Raw genomic sequence first — 22759 nt, forward strand, 5'->3', positions numbered from 1 at the left:
CGCATAAAATGTAAATGTAAAACACGTGAATTATTTGGATTTTTTGCGTCTTGTCCGTTTTTATAATGAACTTTCATGTGACTTTTGCATTTTAATAAATGAGCGAACAGTATTTTGTAGGAAAGATTTGGTGGTAAATTTATCTTCTAACCTTTTTTAATGAATATTTTGTTGAATAATATATTTTTTTGATTACTCGTAAATGAGTGGAGGCTTGATAAAAAAATCTAATTTAACAATTTTATCGATAAAGGTTTACGTTAATTCTTTCTCATAATGTTGTGTATAATTATGTTTATTAAAATAAAAATTATATATTCATATTAATTATGGAATTTTAATTTGAAAAATAATATTCAAATGCTTTAATGTTAATTTTTATTGGAAGACAAAATAAATCAAAATACACCATCGTCAAGAATGACAAATTTAATTTTACACAACCTCAATTCAAAGTAGCGTTTTACAAAGGATGATAACAGAAATTTAAATGATTAACACATAGAACTTATAAACATATTGTTTCAACCACTGATTCTCATTCTCATATTATTTTAAAACAGATAAATGTAGGTTTTCTTTTAGCAGTAATTTAAAATTATCCAATTATTCTTCCCCATCTTGTATAAATGATAGCATAATGTTGACACATTTAGACATACTCCTTAATTTAAATGTCCCAATAGAATGATATTTTTTTATAAAAGAACCTAAACATTTAAGTAAAAGAATACATTTTTAAGGATTTACGTATCGCGGATGTTTAAAATATTTATAAGGTGCTTAATATGAATACATTTGCAGTGTTGTGTAACGCGCCCCAAAGAATGTTAGTCTTTCAAATAACCTTCAGACATTTTGGTCATAAAGAAAATTTAGGCTTTTGGTGCTCTCTTATTTACATTTCAGAATAACTTTGTTTTATATGTGCACCAGACGAGAAAATTTCGGACAGAAATGTAAAAATAAATTTGAACAAGGCGATTTTTAAAGACCAAATTGTTTTTTATTTGGTATTCACGTCTGTGAAACGTTTTAACCCTAATTCGCTTAATAAATTTTGGGTACGAGAAACAAGGCAAAATGTAGTTTTTTCTCATGCAAATAAGATTTGAATAAAAAATTAAACGTATAAGAAAAATATCTAAATTGGGTAATATGATGAAAAATCATGATTTTCAATGGTAAATTATCACCGTTTCTACGTATTGTAGTATGCATTCCATTCCAGCTGATGGCGGTTCGTTTTATTCAACGAAATAAGTATCTTTTATTTTTGATATCCCATCGAAGATAAAGAAGAATATGGAAGTCTGGGCATTTACGGGGCTGACGACCGTCATAGGCTGATTTAACTGATCACTTTACACACGTGTAATGTTCACCAATTCTATCCATTATTGACAAGCACACTATTCAAATTCTTAGAAGTTCTATATATATGAACCAATTTTGAAACGTTCTTGAATCATTAGAACTTCACTAGGGATCTGTTATTGAGATGAAAAATAATATGAAAATAATCTCATCTTTGATGAGATGTCAAAAATAATATGAAAATAACTCCTTTAATTGGAGATAATCCAGATTTTGTGAACAAGTATTTAGACACATTTTAAATGTTGAAATTCTCCTCAGTAAGTATAAATATAATCTTATAACTATTAGGTCAATGGGACGGATAATGTAGTGATCAGTTTTCGCACGCTTGGACAAACTATGACTGACGTTACCTATCAAATAGCATAGTTCAGGCGCGGTTTTGTTGCAAAAAAATATTTTATTTCTAATTATTAGAGCAACACAGCTATGGAAGGATGGATGAAGTCCTTGATATATAACTAGTGGACGAGATGATTAAAGTCGAGAAAATGATCGTTATGATTCCCTTGACTTGCTGCCTTTTACTGGTTTTATCTGTTATACGTATATTTATATATACGTGTATATGTAAGGATGTATGTTCATTTAAATATTATTTATGTTCATATTTTTAAATATATATATATATATATATACATATATATATATATATATATATATATATATATATATATATATATATATATATATATATATATATATATATATATATATATAAATATTTATATATATATATATATATATATATATATATATATATATATATATATATATATATATATATATATATATATATATATATATATATATATATATATATATATATATATATATATATATATATATATATATATATATATATATATATATATATATATATATATATATATATATATATATATGTATATTGAATTAAAACGTTTTAAATTATTAAAAAAAGAAGAATATATAAAAAATAAAAAATAAGTATATATATATATATATATATATATATATATATATATATATATATATATATATATATATATATATATATATATAACGTTTTAATTTTTTCATTGTATTTTATATAATGAATATACCATATTCGCCTCCGTAGTGTTGTAGTCAAGCATTTGGCTAGCGAACTGGGGGTCCTAGTTCGATATGCAGGGCGGTAAAAAAAAAGTGATTTTCGGATGACATTGGAGTGCAGGGCTGATCACTTTTCCTTTATGTATTCAACGATCAAAACAACGACATTTATAATATATACGATTCAGTATTCTTGTATGTATAATTCGGTACGGATAAGGGCTGTTATAAGAAAAAAATGCATACCATATGAACTTTTTGGGCTAGCATACTGAAATTTAGGTATTTGTGTATAAATATTTTTATTTCAGAGCATGACCTTTAATTTATTATTTCCAATGAATAAAATTTACAAAAAAAAATTGCATTTTATATTGAAAATGACTGGTGACTTTGAACGATACTAATTTGGTGCAGTTCGTGAAAAGCAGGTATTTGGTTAGTGATTTTAAACAGTTTTTTAGAATCTGGGCTTTTTGCTTTCTCCCATTAATAAAGAAGACCTTGTTAAGCGCCTCTTTATTTAAAATACCACTCTCACTAGAGTATAACATGCCACTATCTTTGTTTTTCTTGAATGTTAACATTAAATATTTGTATCGCGAATACTTTGCAGAGTTAACACAGAAATATAAGATTAGAGTCGAAAATAACAGGGTAGTTAGATAAAGAAGTTAGGGCATTTTATACGTACAAGACGTAAGAAACATAATATCGTCATATGCTCGTATCCAATGAGAAATTTAACATAAAAAAAAAATACAAGATATTTTTTCTATCTCGACTTCCTGAATGTACAAAACTATCAATATTAAGAACGCAAAATACAAAAATTCAATCAATTTCCTTTAATAAAAAATTAAACACCACATGTTTTTTTCAATAATTATTTTTTGTTAAACGATTAATCAAGAAAAAAGCAAGCATAAATAAAATCATTAAAATATTTAAAAAAAATCCACTCTCACTAGAGTATAACATGCCACTATCTTTGTTTTTCTTGAATGTTAACATTAAATATTTGTATCGCGAATACTTTGCAGAGTTAACACAGAAATATAAGATTAGAGTCGAAAATAACAGGGTAGTTAGATAAAGAAGTTAGGGCATCTCGCCAAGTTGTTCGCGAAACACCCCAAATCAGATTTCTTCGAGCCCAGAGATACGTAGCGATATTCTTTTGGCATCCCTTTAATTAAATCGAGGCAATCAAGCGCGCACATACGGAGAAATTGTATCTGAGAAAACACCCTCATACTTGTATTCAATTTATTTTTAAAAGTTTCTGATTTCTCCCCGGCTGCGGATTTCTGGTTACTTTATCCTTGTTGGAAACAAGAAGTAGCGAAAAAATAAATGAGCTCCCAAGTAATAGTTTTTCTTTTACTTTTTGTGAAAAGGAGGGCAAAATTTATATAAACAAGATAAACATTCAGCGGGAAAGTTTTAAGGTTCTCTCCATCAATCGTAGCGCGTGTATTCCTGAAGGAAAACTTTCTTACTTTAGAATTTCTTGCTGTTCGCTTGCTCTCACGACGGAGAATAGGTAAGAGACCTACACATCTACATAAGTAAATAACGATGTGTTTAAAATACGATTCTCAAAGTGTTTTTAATGGAACTCATATCCAAGTTTTTTTAAAAGCGTCAGTTAATAAAAGAGGGAGAAAAAATGAGACAGTTTTATTGTTATAGCACAAATACAAGCAAACAAGTATTAACGTACCAACATAGATAAAGAAGACTATGGAAATATGAGTATTAATAGGGATTGCTTCCTGTTATAGGCTGGTTTAAGTGATCATTTAAACCAACACTCATCACACGTATAATGTTTACCATTAAAACCACATCACTCAGATTTCAGAAGTTGTTTACAACATTATGAGTGTGTAATACTTGTTCACAAATCTGGATTATCTCAAATTAGGAGTTAATTAAAAAAAATTACATCGCAACAAAGATGAAGAATGATTTGGAATTCCGGGCATATGCAGGGCTTACGACCGTCACAGGCTTAAACCAAGCCTTTGATGGTCGCAAGCCCTGTAAACGCCCAGACTTTCATATTCTTCATCGTCTATGTTGAAATGTCAGAAAACAAATGAATTTGGGGGTTGCATTTATACTTTAATTGACATCTTTTACAAGCGCTCTTTCGGCATTATCTATGGTTATATTGAGTATTTATTAATTATTTAGCAGAGACCTTCTTAAAATGTATAAAGGATTCATCCCGTGTTATTTTACATACAAGAAGACGCCTGAAACGATTATTTTATATTTTTAAATTCAACTTCTAATATGACCATATATTTATTCATTTGAGTGAACAAATATTTAAACAAACTCAAAGTAAAGTGAAGTAAATAAGTATTTATTGATTTGGCGTTTAAATTGCAGATTTTTTGAGTCTATAAAGTTGTATTTTATTGACAAAAATACATATAAATTAATATTGTGACTATTGTTTCGCCTAATTATGGCATTTTTAAACGAATGTGAAGATCAAATGGATTGACGGTCCTTATGTAGCTATACAATTCTAAGTGACAGTTTTTACTTGTGCAGGAATAATTTATGAAGACAACAGTAGCTAATGGGGGATGTAGGTACGTACCCTTACATTTATTTTCTGGGAAAGGAAAAATTTATTGACACGGCATTTTTTAAGAGATATAATGTTTTAAAATACAATAAACATATGTGATTATTTTTTCACTCAAATATTTATTTAATATTACCCTCGACTGGTACCTCAAGCGGAGGGCTGATCACCTATTCTTCATGTGTTAACAATCAAGATAACACTGTGTTTATATGGTGCAGTGCCCTATGCATCATTGGGGTGCGGAAAAGGGTTTGAGAAATAAGTGCTCTCGATTAATCGATAAGTCAATTTTTTTTATTTGGAATTACCTTTGTGGAATGACATATGGTTATTTGAAAAATTGAACTGTTGTATAATACCACTTAATTTTTGTAATATTACAATAAGCGTTATTAAATAAGTGTTTAATTTAAAAAATAAGTTAGTTTTAGTCGTTTTGGAAGTTTTTGAATCGGTTGGTTGAATTCTTCTAACCAACCAAATAGTGCAAAGAGCACTTGCGTCACAGCATTGGTCGTTAATTGTATTATGGTGAGGTTACCAGTCCCACGTTGCTGGTGCCAATCCAGGGTTATGAAAAATAAATATTTAAGTAAAAAAATCATAAATATTCAGTTTCACCCTCTTTGAGAATTGAACCCGGTACCTCCAGCATTGTAATTTAGTAGTTACTTCACTTTGAGGTTGCATTGCTTGAATGGTTAAACAAATATATGAGTCAAATGTAGTGGGAAATATGGGCAGATGAAGAATGAGGAAAACTTGGCATGATCAAGAACTTTATATACTTAGGTGTGACCAGTCAGGAGTTAGAAAAATGGGTGAATATGTATGTCCTCCTTCGTAGTTGGCTATATTGCTGGAGGTCCCGAGTTCAATTCCCAGGGGGGTCAAAATAAATATAGGTGATTTTCAATATATTTTTTTTAATATCACCCTGGACTGGTAAAAGAAGCGCAGTGTTCATCACCTTGCCTTCATGCAATTAACAATCAAGATAATATAACGTCGCTACGTAACAGTGCCCTATGCATTATTGGGTGCGGATAAGGGTTAAAAGAAAAAAAATGTGTGAAACAATGAAAAAAAATTAAAGAGGTGTGTACATATTAAATTTATTCGTGAAGTATGAATCAGAATAAGGATATTTTTCGCGAAGCAGTAAATTTTTAACTTTTACAAAAATTTTATAATTTTTACCCATAAGTACCATCAAATAAATTTAAACTACCATTTTTCAACATATTTTGTATATTTCTTCGTGAAGTTTGCACTTCAAAAAGATTTGTTTTTAGATTGCCACTTTTGCTCAATTTTAAACTTGAAATAAATGACGTCTTTTTAAAATAGAGAATTCTAGAGTACAATATATATTTGTGTACGTTTTCGGCACTGAGATGAAAGAAAGGAACAAAGTAGGGTTCTCAATTATTTCGAAACAGAGTTCAGCACTTCTTTCGGTCTTCTGTTTTATTTTTCAAATAACCTCAATTCCGTTTTGACAGATGACGCAGTGGCGTAGAGTATTTGTTTGGCAATTAAATTTGCCGCCTTTCGCCTGCGGGGTTATTTCTGTCGACAGTCGAGCAAGTAATTAAAACTTGGAATTGCATTTTTTGCAGAGCCGTCCCCAACCGAAAAACATTTTTCAGAAAAGTTTAGCGCTTCGGTTAGGGTAAGATTAAGAAAATTAATTATGTTTTTAAATGTTAGCTTTTTAAGTAATGCATTTGCACGTTATCATCAAACTTAAACAGCAACGAACTACTCAGAGTTGCATAATCGTATTTGTAAAAGTCCATTTAAGAAAAATCTATCAAAGTAGTTAGTTACATGTTTATAAATTATTTAAATCAGAATAATGATATTTTTGCGAAGCAGTGATTTTTTTAACTTTTCTTCCGTTACATACAAATATTTAATATTTTTACTCATAAGTACCATCAAACAAATTTAAACTACTACTTTTCAATGCATTTTATTTTATACTACAACTACTACTACTACCATCACGCCGTTTCCCCGCAGGGGTAGGCAGAGAGGATGGAACGCCACACACTTCTATCCTGACATACACTCCTCGCCTCCTTCACATCCATACATCTAGTCATACATGCCCTCCGATTACGCAGACTTTTGACACCGCCAGATTTTAGGTTCTGATTGATCTGATCGTGCCAAGTCTTTTTCGGTCGTCCTCGTTCTGTTTTCTCTCTCACATTTGCCACGTATATTTTCTTTGTCAATATCTCGTTATCCATTCGCTCTACATGTCCATACCACCGTAAAGAACTCTTCCTAATCTTTCCAATAATTCCTCGTTCAGCCTTAGATTCCTTTCTTATATTTTCGTTTTTAATTCTGTCTTACAATGATTTTCCACACATTCTTTGCTTTTTTATTTTATACAACTTAATAAATCAAACAATCAATGAGTAATAAGTGTTTTAAATATAAAAATAAAACTGTTGTAAAATACCACTTTTGATATTATAAATGTCAACACTAGTTTTTAGAACTAAAGATGTTCCTAAAAGATGAAAATAAAGCTTAAAATTTATAAATAAGCTGTTTTACGTCAAAAACCCTAACGTTTGGAGAATATTACTTGTTAAGTACCTACCGATTTAAAAATAAGGCTTTTTTCACAATAATAACAAAATGTAACAAGTGATTAAATGCCAGTTTTTCACATAAACTTATAATTTGTTTTAAATATACTTATTTTTTGTTACATTTAAAGGTCCATTTTAATGTTAAAAACTAATGTTTTAGATGTTCGCAAAAAAATACGAAAATCGGTTTTTGGTGTCAGGACAAAATAGTTTTTTGTCTCAGTGGTGGGTGGCAACTTATAATATGGGAAATGTTAAATTTTTGCAGAAATTTTTTTTTATATATTTGAGAACGTATTCTGACAAGTTTTTAATTTTAGATTTTAATCTTTTAACTTTGGCAAATAAGGTTCTAGATGTGGTGGTTATTTATTTGCTTGACTATTAGCGACTCCAAAATAAACGCACAAAAATGCCTGTAGAGGCGTATATTTTTTATGTATATTTTAAGATACATTACATTTATCTTTTATTTATTGTTTCGGCATTAACTTTGTGGTAAGACATGTAACAATGATTAAAGAAAACACTTGTTTTTTACCACTTGAGTTTTTATTATAGACTACATGTTTCAGAAGTTTAACTTCTGAAACATGTAGTCTATAATAAAAACTCAAGTGGTAAAAAAACAAGTGTTTTCTTTAAACATTCATCTTTATTCTCGTATCTTAGTTCCATCATTTGTTCATATTTTGAACTTTATTTAAATTTTAAAGCATTTGTGAAAAATCTAAATAAAATATCAATTGGGTATTCAAACTATTTTTCAGTCTTAAAATAAACATCTACATAAGTGTTTGCAGTTCGTAATGAGGGTTGTTATTTTGGGTTTTAAATTGAAGGATTGTTCAAGATTAATTTTACTCACCAACTACGCCGAGATGTACAAAGTGACTCATGTGTGGTGTGGTTGAGATCTGACATTCATATATTCCTGAGTCCCTATGTTGAGGGTATTTGATCTGTGAACATAAAGAGATATTTCATTAGGTTAGGGTTGTCACAAACAAAAATAAAAAATATTTTTTTCTCTCAATTCACAGAGTATATTATATACATTTTATCTTATGTCTTTTACTAATTATATAAGATAAGATGAACAAAAAGGGAAATGAAAAATGTTATATTAATCAAATAATCAATAATCTTAATGTTTGTTACTGACTCTTATCCGCATCCAATTTTGCGTAGGGTACTGCGTCAGATTAATACAATGTTAATTTGATAGTTTATTAAATGTTGGTTAAAAACTCAGCCCTGCCCTCCAGGTACCAGTCAAGTGTAAAATTGAACAAATATTATAGTGAAAAAATACTTATTTATGTTTCTACAAAAACATTCCATTCCATGATCGAAAAACCTCACGATCACGAGTATGACGTATATCTTCATATAATTAATGACAGAGTTTACTAGTAACTATACCACGTTTTAATGCGGTATTTGGTTTAAAGGGTATTGCATTGGTTTAACGATGCAATACCCTATGTATCATGTGCTAAAAAATTGTTTAAAAAAAATATATTTTATCCTTTTTTCAGATGTTCATTTTCACATATTTATATATTAAACAGACATCTCGTATTGAAAAGTGTTTGGCTATAAACATCTACATATTCTACAATAATCATCCATTAGTAGTGTTTCAGGCTTACCATAAATAATTAAACCAATAATATAAAATAATCAACACTAAAAAAATCTTTTTAAATCTTATAAGCGCCTTTATGAAATTTCATCTAAAAATAAAGTATACTTTAATTCAACTTTCGATTTTCATAAAGTGGGTCTGAATCACAATGCATAATGGTTGATTTCATTTCCTCATCCTCTGAAAACTTTGTTTTCTGCCGGAAATAACGTTCCTTCAGTATTGTCACTTATTTCTAAAGCCTTTTGACAAGGTAATTGACAGGTTTCGTCACGATTGAACACTGTTCATTGTGAGTAGGTCTTTACATTGATAACGTCAAGTTGTCGAAACTCGTCGGGACATCAACTGTAGGAAGTCACTTCTAACTTTGTGAACGATCTGTATTCGCTCATAATTTTCTTTAAAGGATTTGCTGAAAGGTTCAAGAAGTAATTCAAATACTTAAGTTTCTCATTACTGAGTTTGCTCGTTAAAAAATAACCGGACAAATAAATTGAATATAATGAAAATTATAGATGAATGAAGATAATTGCTTGCAATTAGGATTTTACTCACTGGTTTTCATTTGAGAGACAATATTAAAAGGTATTTGTCGTTGTAAAATCTAATTTTGTCTTATATATGTGTAGGATGTTTCTTGCATCACATATTAGTAAATAACTACAAAAAAGGCTCTAAATACATTTATTATTTCAATTTTTATTATTTTATTGAAATGCCAGTTGTATTTATGAAAAAATATTGTATGTTACCATTGTTAAGTACAATCTATTTTTAAATGAATGTCCCTTAGTTTTAAAAGAGCTTAGTGTGTTTTTTGGCAAGACTGAGTTTTATTTTAATAAAACACGATTATAAATGTCAAGTTAATGAATTTGAATGTAATTTTATTTGAAATAATACAAAACAATGTTCAAATTCAACCAACGTTTAAACAAATTTACCCTTTCTACTTTGGGGTTTAAAACAGTAAAAAAACAAATCTCGAGAAACAAAGTAGTTTAACCTAAACTAAATGCAATTAAACGCAAACGGGGAAAAACATCAGTACATTATTAATAAAGTTACATAAAAGTTTAGTTTTTCGACCTTTTTGTCCACCTCCATGGTGAAGTGGTTTGTAAATTGGCCATTTAAGGAATTCACGGGTTCGATTCCCAGGGGGAAGGCAATTTATATATATATATATATATATATATATATATATATATATATATATATATATATATATATATATATATATATATATATATATATATATATATATATATATATATATATATATATATATATATATATAACGTGGTAATATTTTCCTTTTGAAAATTAAGTGTAAATAATATGTAAAGTGGGTGTATAATAATAAAATAAACAATGTGTTGCTTTGTAATTAAAGAAACGACAATAAAAGTTTATTCTTAATTAATCTTTACAATAATTTTTATATCTATATGATTCTGACAGTTAATAATATTATCGGAAGTCTTTTGTTTTCTTCTGAGTGACGCATGCGACATCTGTTGGTAGAACTGTTTTATGTAGGTACTATTTGTAGGTACTTAATAAAATGTATGGGTAGGTACCTAGTTATTTTATTACATCAATATCTTTTAAATTTTGATGTTTGCTTACCTGAGCATTTTGTATTAATTTTTCTAGTAAGTTTTCTAATGTTTGAGGAGCAGTATTCATTTTTTTTTTATTTTGTTTCTTCATTTTTGATTAACAAAATTGTCGTTTTATAACGTGGTAATATTTTCCTTTTGAAAATTAAGTGTAAATAATATGTAAAGTGGGTGTATAATAATAAAATAAACAATGTGTTGCTTTGTAATTAAAGAAACGACAATAAAAGTTTATTCTTAATTAATCTTTACAATAATTTTTATATCTATATGATTCTGACAGTTAATAATATTATCGGAAGTCTTTTGTTTTCTTCTGAGTGACGCATGCGACATCTGTTGGTAGAACTGTTTTATGTAGGTACTATTTGTAGGTACTTAATAAAATGTATGGGTAGGTACCTAGTTATTTTATTACATATATATATATATATATATATATATATATATATATATATATATATATATATATATATATATATATATATATATATATACATATATATTTAAATATATTTTAACTCTTTACCTTAATATTAACTTTATCATACTACATATCATATCTTTACTTACAATAACGTGTTTTTTAGTTCGCTTTATATGCGTTTCAAAAAAAATCTTTGCTACCCTTGATACTGATCATTTTTCAAAAATGCAGCAAGCCAAAAAGCATTTCCCTGAGAATAATATATGAAGATTTCCATGCTGATACGACCTGAGTGGAAATTGATTTCTGACTGGCGCCTGAAAGGAGGGCACGAAAAACTGGTGCAGTTAACTTTAAATTCATGCAAGCGTATTTTCTTGATATTCTCCCGTGTCATAAATATCCGGAAAATCCAAAAATTTTCACACTTGCAGAAAAATTTCTCCGATATTGACATTTCGAGACCATGTGCAATGGATCTTTAACCCTTTTCAATCCCATATGATTCAGCAACAATGGAGATCAAACGTCCTTTGTAATGTCGACAGCCTCTATGAATGGGAACGATCTGTTCCAGTTTGAAAATAATTTTTTGAATGTTTTTAAAAACTCCATAATCTTATCGGCAGTCACTTGGTTATATGTATCCATTTTAAATTAACTTGGTAAACACTGCTATTAATTACAATGTATTGTGACACGTATTTCGATGCATTTCGCTTTATTTCTAATTTTTGAAAATGATGCGTAATGCATCGAAACACGTGTTATAGTAGATTTTAAGGAAATGTGGTATTTTCAATTAAAAAAAATGTCAACCTTGATAATCTTAAATATGTTTAAAGGTAGAAATATATTTTTTTCTCATGTGAAACTAATGATAAAATTGATAGTCGTAAAATTTTAACCGTGATTTGAATACGCTATTCACGAATCGAATATTTTCTTTTTCTCTTTTAGGTACAAATACAGATTACCAATGTATTTTTTCATGACTCCCGATCAGCCCTTGACTACAGCCTTATACCCTGACGATAGCTTGTTAATAAAACTCAGTTAAGTTTTATTTAAATAAATAAGTTTTGGGCAGTATAATATTTACCTAGAATATAAGTAAGCTCATATCCTAAACAGTATATCTTCATATCTCGCAAGTAAAATCACATAAGTAAAATCATACACCTTAACTTCGTTGCTAAAATAAAATCATTTAATTGTATATTATGCCTAAAGCGAAAAAGTGAGCATTTTTTGTCGCAATATAAAGGAAGGTAAGAAAGAAAGAAGATATTCAAAAAATTGTTAATAAGTAATGACAATAATTTTACATAGAATAAGAAACGCCAGGATCAGGGAAATATACGAGATCGAAGATGTCGTTAGGTAGGGAAGGCAACGAAGGATACAATGGTATGCGCATGTAAGGAGAATGGAACCATCCAGACTCCCCCACATAGTACTGTACGGCCAACTCCATGGTAGACGACTCTCAGGCAGACCACCAAAGAGATGTGTCGATAACTGGGAATCGACATCGTGGGAGGCTAATCCCTCTTAAAAACAGGCCACAAGGCCTACAACAAGATAAAGAAGAAGAAAAATAATAATTTTACAAATATTTCAAATTATTTTTCATTATAAAATCATTACAAAATTTAAATGTCTAGATAATATGTCTATTACATAACCTTGACTGTCAAGGTGAGATTTATGAGAGAAGAAAATAGTTATCTTTCTACCAACCTTTTGCTGATAGTGGAAAACCGAAAAGAGAATTTACCGAGAACTTTAATATGCATGAGTTGATAAAAACAAGTAAAAAAAGTTCTTATTCTTCGTGATGAATAGTTTTTCACCCTCCAGGAGTCAGTATCTAGTTGATGTAAGGAAGTTCATATATTAAGATCTACTTGAATGGGAATAATGCCGGCGCAATTCATGCACAAACTCCAAGAGTGGATGATGGATTCCTGAAATAAATCAACCGTCGGAGGCATTGTTTTACCCTCGACCCGCAATGAGGTTTTCAAACGCAACGACGGGCCTATTAAATTTCTGTGATAAGGTCAAAATGGCCCGCGGGGTGACTAATGGAGAATATGATAAGAGCAATTTATTACCTGCAGGGTCCAGTCTTCCGATTGCGGGTTGTGAATTGCCCTGAAGCGCTGGTCCGAGGTATAGGTATATCGTCCCACGGTCAGTAAGTGTATATCGCGATGTCTCACCCATGAGACTTGAAGCAGCATCTGTAAAAAAAAATAAGAAATTTACAACATTTTGAGTGTGTCCAATTATCTCCAATTATAGGAGTTATTTTCATATTATATTTTGACATCTCATCAAAGATGAAGAAGAATATGGAAGTCTGGGCATTTACGGGGCTGACGACCGTCATAGGCTGGTTTAAGTGATCACTTTACACACGTGTAACATTCACCAATTCTACACATTATTGACAATCACACTACTCAAATTCTTGAAAATTCTTTATATTATATATGAACCAATTTTGAAACGTTGTTCTTGAATCACTAGAACTTCACTACGGAAATCTATTGGAGAGATGAAAATAAGTTTTTTATTGAGCAGAAACTCTTTTATAAGTTTGTATTTAATTAGTATTTTTCATCCCACCAATAGATGTCTGTAGTGAAGTTCTAGTGATTCAAGCTCAAAGTTTCAAAATTGGTTCATATATAATATATAGAACTTCCAAGAATTTGAGTACTGTGGTTGTCAATAATGGGTAATACAATTCTTCTTCAACTTTGATGAGATGTCAAAAAATAATATGAAATTAAGAAATAATAACAACGTCCAAAAAATATCGATCAGCACAACAACCACAACACAATTTTGTCGGAATAACAGAATTATATTCCTTATCAGAATAAATGAGGATGGAAAAGATTATGAAAAATTCAAAAAGAAATCAATATGAAATTCTATCACTGTAATAATCTATCTAAAACTAACTTACTGTCTTGTTCACAAATGTCAAATATGATTGAAATACTACGTCACTTTCAAAATTTTTAACATCTTTCGATGGGGTGATTAATTTTGTGCCACCCTGTATTAAAAAATAAAACATAAAGTAAGTTGTGTTTAATGTATAAATATGTTTGAAACTATGAAGGGTAAATATTTGGTCAGGGTTTGTTTTGAATCCTAGTGAAACTTTTGGGACCCTTGAATTGGTAAAGACATTTTAATCCGTCTGTACCTACTGTTTGTCATACATTTGACAAGCGGTCTGAAAGTTTGACAGGCGAATTTGAACTCTGAGCCAATAAAGACAAGGCAATAAATTGTGTCACAAAGGAAGGACACCTGTTCTCTGTTCCAATTATTGAATCTTCTTGTCATTCAAAGCGACCGATCGAAACGATTTTTAACAAGGGTAGAAATATACAAATATTAGATCTGTTTGTATGTATGTATCTCCATCGCTGATTTTTATTATTTTTATTAATTTTAATAATTCAAAATAAATAAGGTATCTGATCTAACTATCAGTGAAGAATGAGAAAGGTTATAACATTCAAATTAGGTTTTTTTATATTTTATTTTTTAATACCAGAATTATTTTTCTTTGCTTGAGATGTTATTTCTGGATTTCTCCTGTAAAAAATACATCAATTAAGTCGAAAGAATCTCATCTATGATTAAATAGAAAAAGCTTTAAACTTCCTGAAATTTTCAATTGTTGGTAGCTTCATCTATCAAAAATTATTATTTACAATATTTTTAAACCTATATACAAAAGGAAAAAAAATGGCAAAACAACCAAATTATTTTGCATCAATTTGATGCAGTGCCGTATGTACCATTGAGTACGGACAAAGATCAGTTATGTTACTATGGGAATTTAAGTAATATGTGAGGTCATAACCTAGCAAGGTCACAGTTGGAATGAAGACAGCTCTCACACTGACGTATTATTTATCTTTGGAGTGTTAAAAAATTAAAACGTATTGTAGTTTCACTATCCTAAGTCCTTTACGGATAAACAACAGTATATCTTTTTTGTTTCTAAATTTATTGCGAAAAAAATACGTAAATTTAATTGTATATATCGTAGTCATACAGGAAAAAGTGACCAAGTGCATTTTATATAAAAAGATGATCATTGATTATTTGCCTTCTTACTAGCTTAATATTGCCCTGAAAAATATCCCAAATGATTTTATACTTGAAAGTATAATATATTGACTTAGTAAAAATGACTAAATGCATTGATGTTTATTTTCTTGCCAAGCAAAAGTGACTTAAATGGTTAATACTGAACATTTTGCTTTTTGTTAGTTGGTCACACTCTCCTGTACGACTACGTATGTAAGCGTAACAAATTATTAAGAATGGGTCTTATAAATAAAATGAAATAAATAAATAATATCCAAACAAGATTAAAAAAATAACAATTTATCCTTAAGGTTCTTCATGACAGAAGTTAATACGATATACTCTTACATTCTTCACGTAACATGTTGGACAACTTTTACATTATCTTATCAGGATCCATATTCACTTCCTGCCAAAGCGACAGAGCTTAACCGTTTGGATTTTCAGTTACAAATTAAATATGAAAGGAATCCTTAAAGTTCTAACTGACAAAAGTAAAACTGACTCGCTGAGGAAGTTCCGGAAAACTTAAAGCTTTGAAATTGTATCCGACTTAACTTTAATTAATATTTACCCTTGGGAATCCGAATTTATTACTTCTGGACTAGAAATAAAACAAATGTCTTCTTAGACTTAGGGGTAGTGAGGGGATAGAATGCCAATGTTAAGAATTTGGAGCTTTACCTTTCACTTTATTGGAGTAGTGATGGCGAGTCAAGTCTGGTTATGAAGGCAATCATTCGTATTCTTGTTGAAAAACGATTCTTAATGACTGATCTAAAGCTAATATTTCGATAAAATAAATAGCCTCCATTATCCTTAGTTTTTATGATAAATAGCATTTTTTTAAACTTATCTTGGGTACACTAGAGTTTTAGGACTAGAATTCCATACGAAAATTATCACTTTAGCTACGAGTTTAGGAATTATAACTTTACTTCTTGGCGAGATCGGTATTTTTATTCGGTGGTCAATTTGTATTATTAAGAAAAATGATACCGGCAAAAAAATAATAAAAATTCACAAAAAAACTTCATATTTCAGATCAGGGCTCTATTGATTTATAAGGAGTTATTCTTCATCATAAGAATAAAACAAAAATCTTTAGACCATATGCATATTTTGAATTTTTTTTTTCTAATTGCATATTTTTTTATTATTTTAAACTCAACGGTTAAAACATGTAATTATATTTTTTTCCCACTTCATAAAACCTAGAGTAAATCAAAAATAGAACCCAACTGAATTGAAACAAAAACTGTTAACTTGTATTAGAACTAATAAATGTTCAAACTAGTCAAACAAATATTTATCGGACAGTTTAAAAAAAATCAGTTCATATCTATACTAGTGGATGCAGGATCAAAACCAACAAGAATTAATCTTATCGAGGGGTTAAATTTTCAATAAAATGCTGCTTGATTTCAGTACATCGGTAGATTATCTAAAATTTCAGCAGGGCTGTTATTTAAAAAAAAAATCTTTGATACTTGGTGATAAATCGCATTTTAAAATGCTTTGATTTCCGCACAGGCGTAAGGTGGTTTATACAATATTTTATGTACCCTTGTCAATTAAGTTAAGGAATATAAAGTTTTTAACTAAGCCGCGCTTTCGCAGTAACGACGGTACGTATTTCGCGAAAACCAAAACGTAATACCATCCATATAAAATATGCTTTAATTAACACGGTTATAAATTTACCAGGTTTATGGAAATTTCAAAGGAACTTTCAGATAATTTATGGTTAACATAAATGAATATTTTATGGCGTGCGTGAGTGATTTTTGTAACTTTGGGCGCACTTGTACCTTTCTAATTCATGCCTTTATAATGATTTACGTAAGTAAATCTATTTAAACATAAAAATGCTGAAATTCTGAGAGGGTGTAATTCACTCGAGGGACAGTTTTTTGCTGTTGTAAATAGAAAAAAAATGTAATGACGCACGGTTTGATTTTGATTTGCGTAATTTAAAAAAATATAAACATTTAATTATTTTCAATTTTGTAATGATGAAGATTTTCTAATTTCAAATAAAATTTAAAAAAATGTAAAAGGTTACTACGCCACAAGTATTTCGTTTAATTATATATTTTTGCCCGTCTCCGTAATGCAATAGTAAGTGCGTTTAGCTACCGTACTAGAGGTTCCGTGTTAGATTCCCGAAGTCGGAATAATAATTAGTAATTTTTGAGTATTGAATTTTTAGATATCTGAAGTGCAAGACTGATCACCTTGCTTTTACGCGAATTGCGATTATGAAAACACTAAGTCCATACGATTAGTACTCTTTGCACAAGTGGGTGTAGACTGAGTAAAGTAAGAGTAAAACTAGCAAATTTTTTTGTTGAAAATGAAAAAAAAAACATTTATTTCAATACCCACGCACTTTGTTATTAATTTAAAATCTAATCTGTTTATTTCTTTTGAAAATAAATTTACTCCTCGAAAGTCGTAATGCGAGTTTCTAATATAAAGTTTTAATAAGTTCGTATTAAAAGCTCGATTTAATGTCTTTGTGCTTACAAAAGGTTAGTTCGTTCATTATTCACCTAGTAGGGAGGGGTGTCTGTGACATATTTTGCTAACTAAATTAAGTGGAATTATGAAATACCATGGTACAACAAATTCAAAAAGATGATTGCGAAAAACGTTTTATGGTAATTGAATAGTATTTGGTATTTTTATGTATTCAAATATAAAATTATGGTAGAAATGAGAAGGAGCATAACGTTGTCTGTGAACTCTTTTTCTCTTCCGAATATTATCTGCACCCTCATGCTTTGTCATTATTGATCAAACATCTTATGAAAACAGGAAAAAAGCAATAAAGCCTCAATTTTTTTGAGCTTATCTGCAGGTAGGAGAGTGAGAACAGGGGAGGTGAATGTAAAAAAATACACCACGAACACCCAGACCAATAGAAAAAAAGTCTTTCTTGAATTAATTTTGTTAATTGGCGGGAATCGAACCCGCGACACCCGTTTCACAGACAAAAGTCTACTCATCTACGCCACGGCGCTTGTCTGCCACAAAAATATCTGATAAACCTTCTCAAAAGACGTGATTACATTCGTAACATCACAAGTTCATACGATTACGAAGATGCAATTCTGAGTGCCTAAGACATTGCTGCTATCCTTTTATTCGTACTTACACTTTCTTCAATTTTATTTCCATAATGATGTATTCATACTTATACGTTATCTATATCTTACATTTTACTCGTAGATTCGAAATTGCGAAGAGCAGAACTGATCATTATACCTTGGCATAATTGACGATCAAGTTGAGTCGACTAGGTGTCATATGCGCCCAATTAAATAAAATCCAATTTTAAATTTAATTGCTTATAAAATAAAAACATGAATATGCATGATTCGTTTGAAAAAAGCTCCGAGGGATAAAGGAAGCCATTTCAAATAAAAATTAAAGAGTCATTTCCCATTTGGAGGCCTTTTAGGGGATCGCAATTATAAATACGATGACAAGTACCACTCGGCAAAATGTCGCCTGTTTTTCGAGAAAACAACGGCAGTGAACCTTCTCGGAAAAGTATCTTACCCTGAAACCTTGTTTGAGAAGCTAGGCTACTGAAATATACAAGAACCTTTTCTGAAGTTGGACGAACATTAGCGGCTGCTAGTCCGCCTCTGCGATGAATATTCATAATAAAGCAGAGCCGACCGAGGGTTTTTTCTCGCAGCTGTTGCACGTAAAATTTCATCATTAGCCCGGAGAAGAAAGCCATTTTCCCATTTTTTCCGGATGTTGAAAATGTTTCGCGCAAATGATCGAATTTAAAGCGTTCGTTGTTAGTTTTTATAGAGAAAATTGGATTTTAATAGGACAATACGTAGAGTGAATTTATAATTTGAAACGTGCCCGGATTCGAAAGTTAAAATATTGATTCGTTTGTAATTAGTCTAATAGTGTAAACGATTTGAGTAAAAAAAACAAGTTGAAATTTTCATCAAAATTATTAGGAGGCTGGCACATCGTTTATTATATGTTGTAGTTTTTAAATCAAACACAGATTTTTTTGAGTCTATTAAGTTGTATTTAAGTAAAAAAAACACATTAAAATTAATATTGTTACAATTGTTTCGCCTAGGTATGGCATTTTCAAACGAATGTTTCGTTTGAAAATGCTTGAAAATGCCATAACTAGGCGAAAAAATTGTCACAATACTAATTTTTATGTGTTTAAAAAAAAATAGAATATTACTAAGTATACTCCAAAAATCTGTGTTTGAATTTAAAATTAATACATAAGTTAAAATGGAGTTCTACAAATTAAACGCCAAATCAATAAATATATCGTTTATTCTTTGATATATGTTTTATTACATCTTTCATGAAAATTAACATCACTTTCAATATATTTTTTCAACGATTCATCAATTTACATAAAAATGATGAATTTGGATGTAATATTTCGAACCCGTATTTTAAACAAGTTGTGGTCCACTGAAAGTATTTACAAAGCAAGCATAAATATTTACAGATATGGTTCAGCTTTATTTAAAAAACGTTTATGAATCAATTGACTGCGGAGATAATAATTAATAGTTAATATTTGGAGTTAATATTATTTATATTAATTAATTAATATTCGGAGGAGAACATGATCATATTGTAAACCAGGCAATCGTTATGGATTTTCTTTAACTTTTTATAAATGTTTCTTCGATTTAAAAAAAAATGGTTATGACCGTGAATAAATAAATATAGTCATATTTCAGTATTTTTCTCAATTACATTTTTTATTCTTCTTCTTCTTATTCTGGTCCTTATTTTCGCTTCAGTGGTGTATAGGACACCACATCTAATCGACGCGGTGTTCACTTGTTTGAATCGGATCCCCAGATGAAAATAATAGTAAAATACTCCTGTTGGGATGCACCTCTAAATGAAGGAGCGGAGCGAACAACATCACAAATTTGAGTCAGAAAATGGAGGAGGAATATTAAATATATACGATCAGTCATACATGTAGTCATACATATAAACCGTATAAACCAACTTGTAGACACTAGTTTGTGTTTACTTACATGTCCTTTTGACAGTGATAGGGACATTGAAAGCATTCATAATATTTTTTTATCTTTCAACGCGAATAACTTTGCATGATTGATTAAATACCAATATTAGAATAAAAATACCGTTCTGGAGGTCCCGGGTACGATTCTCAGGGGGAGCAAATAAATATGAGTGATTTTTTTCACTCCAATATTTATTCAATATTACCCTGGACTGAATCCTGAAGCGGAGGACTGATCACCTTTCCTTCATGTGTTGACGATCTACATAACACTGTGTTTACATGATTTCAATTCAATTCAATTCAATTTCAATTTATTTCAATTTAAATTTATTTGTTTTCAATAAACATATACATTAAAAAATTAAAGCATATATATTAAATACATACAAAAATCGAAAATATGCAAGAACTATTGCTAAGGGTGTGGAAGAATCCCGCTTCGGAAAACTCCTTCAGACACATGGAACAGATCAATATCCAATGAGATGTTGTTCAACATAGCGGTAGCTCAGATGATAGAGTGCCTTATGCACCATTGGGTGCAGATAAGGGTTAGAAGATAAGAATAAAAAAGAAAAGTTTTTTTAATGGATGGTCAGATTAAAAACAAAGAGTTTCTAAACTGGCAGTGGAAATGTGGCGAGAGTTATCAGAGTTTACAACTTACACAAGCTATAACGTGTATAGATGTGCAACCCAGAGTGCCCTAACATTATTTCTTGTCGCACTGCTATGTGAGACAGGAGATGAAGAAACAATGCTATTATAGCAGTGATGTTCTTCACTCTTTAACTTATATCATCTCCATTCCGACTGACATATTCCACTTTTACATCTTTAACTCTAGAGCGCAGAACTGAACATAATTAAAAAAGTGAATATAATTAAAAAGTGAAAAATTAAGATAGCAAGCGAAAAAAAAAAGCATTTCCAAAAGATTCCTAATTCACTTATTTGAAGGTATTTTGTAGCATAGCCTTAAAATAATTAATGAAAAAATTGTTTCAGAGGTATTCTGAATTATTATTCTACATGCCTTTTTTCTTCCATATTAAACGCGGAAAATCCAATCTCATAATTTTCTAAGCCCTTGTACATAGGATGTAAGGGAAAAACATTTCGTTATAAAAAATCCTAATAAGGTTAGCGCAAAGTGTATACCAGACTAGGTTCGCATTTTCGACGGGGATTTGAAGGCTAAAAAATATATGCGCCTTTTCGTTTGAATTTGTCGAAACGAATAAGAATGATGGTAGAAAACTGAAACGTTTTGAAAAACATGTTTTTTATGAAAATGATTTGATCGATGAACTTCTATATCAAAGAAGCAAACACTCTTTTTAGCATTCTGATTCCATATATATTCTGGCTTAGTGGTAAGCAAGATAAACATCCAATTCTAAGATATTGGGTTCAATAATAATTATCATAAAATATTTCAACATCTCAACATACGGAAGTTTAGGTAGTTACAAGGTTTGAGACCTGTCATAGGCTGGTTTAAATGATTACTTTAAAAACGTGTAATATTCACAATTCTACCTATTATTGAAAATCAAACTACTCAATTTTATGAAACTCATGATGACGTGTAAATCATTCAATATAATATAATTTACACTCCACTTAATGTATGAGCTTTTGTTCGAAATGTTTTAAAACATGGTTTTTTGCTTTGTAAGCAAAAATACAATATGAATATGTAGATAATAAATTTTGGGGATAAAATTAAGTAGTTGTGGGAAAAATGATAAATTCTTAGAACACTATTAATTCTGCTTTATCTTCTTAAATAATTTTCAAAACCTAATCATAAAAATGGCATAAATTTCGTAAAAAAAACATCAAAACAAACCAAAAAAATGCCAATACAAGTTTATTGCTATAGTATCTCGAGACTTTGAGATGGAATTAATGGGTAAGTTACGTTTTGAACTGAAAGTCCGTTGAAAAGTAGCAATTTAGTTTCAAATGCTTTTCAACGGTGTCAAATTTTATTAACCCTGTGCCAAGTCCAATTTGTCAGATGAGCTTATTGTGTTCAACGCCAAAAACTGTTTAAGTCACTGGATTTTAAATTTGGCAACGGAAAAGGAAACTCCGATTGAAAATAGTCGAGACGATCGCGATATTTCAAAGCTCCAAAGCAAAATAAAAAGAGTTTCAAGCGATGAATTCAGAAAACAAACATG

The 22759-nt window shown here is 29.8% G+C and overlaps 1 protein-coding gene across 1 annotated transcript in view; it reads right to left on the reverse strand.

The window, feature by feature from the left end:
- LOC148310644 (neurotrimin-like) overlaps window positions 1–22759 on the reverse strand; it is an 89695-nt gene that overhangs the window by 12123 nt on the left and 54813 nt on the right. The window contains exons 4-5 of the mRNA XM_088258032.1: window positions 13510–13638; window positions 8552–8645 (exon numbers count right to left, since the gene is read on the reverse strand). Of these exons, the coding sequence (XP_088114158.1) occupies window positions 8552–8645; window positions 13510–13638 (223 nt within the window). The remainder of the gene's footprint in view (window positions 1–8551; window positions 8646–13509; window positions 13639–22759) is intronic.

This window comes from Brachycentrus maculatus, unplaced genomic scaffold (assembly GCF_059751285.1).
Source record: "Brachycentrus maculatus isolate JH-2025_06_01 unplaced genomic scaffold, ASM5975128v1 h1tg000090l, whole genome shotgun sequence".
NCBI lineage: Eukaryota > Metazoa > Arthropoda > Insecta > Trichoptera > Brachycentridae > Brachycentrus > Brachycentrus maculatus.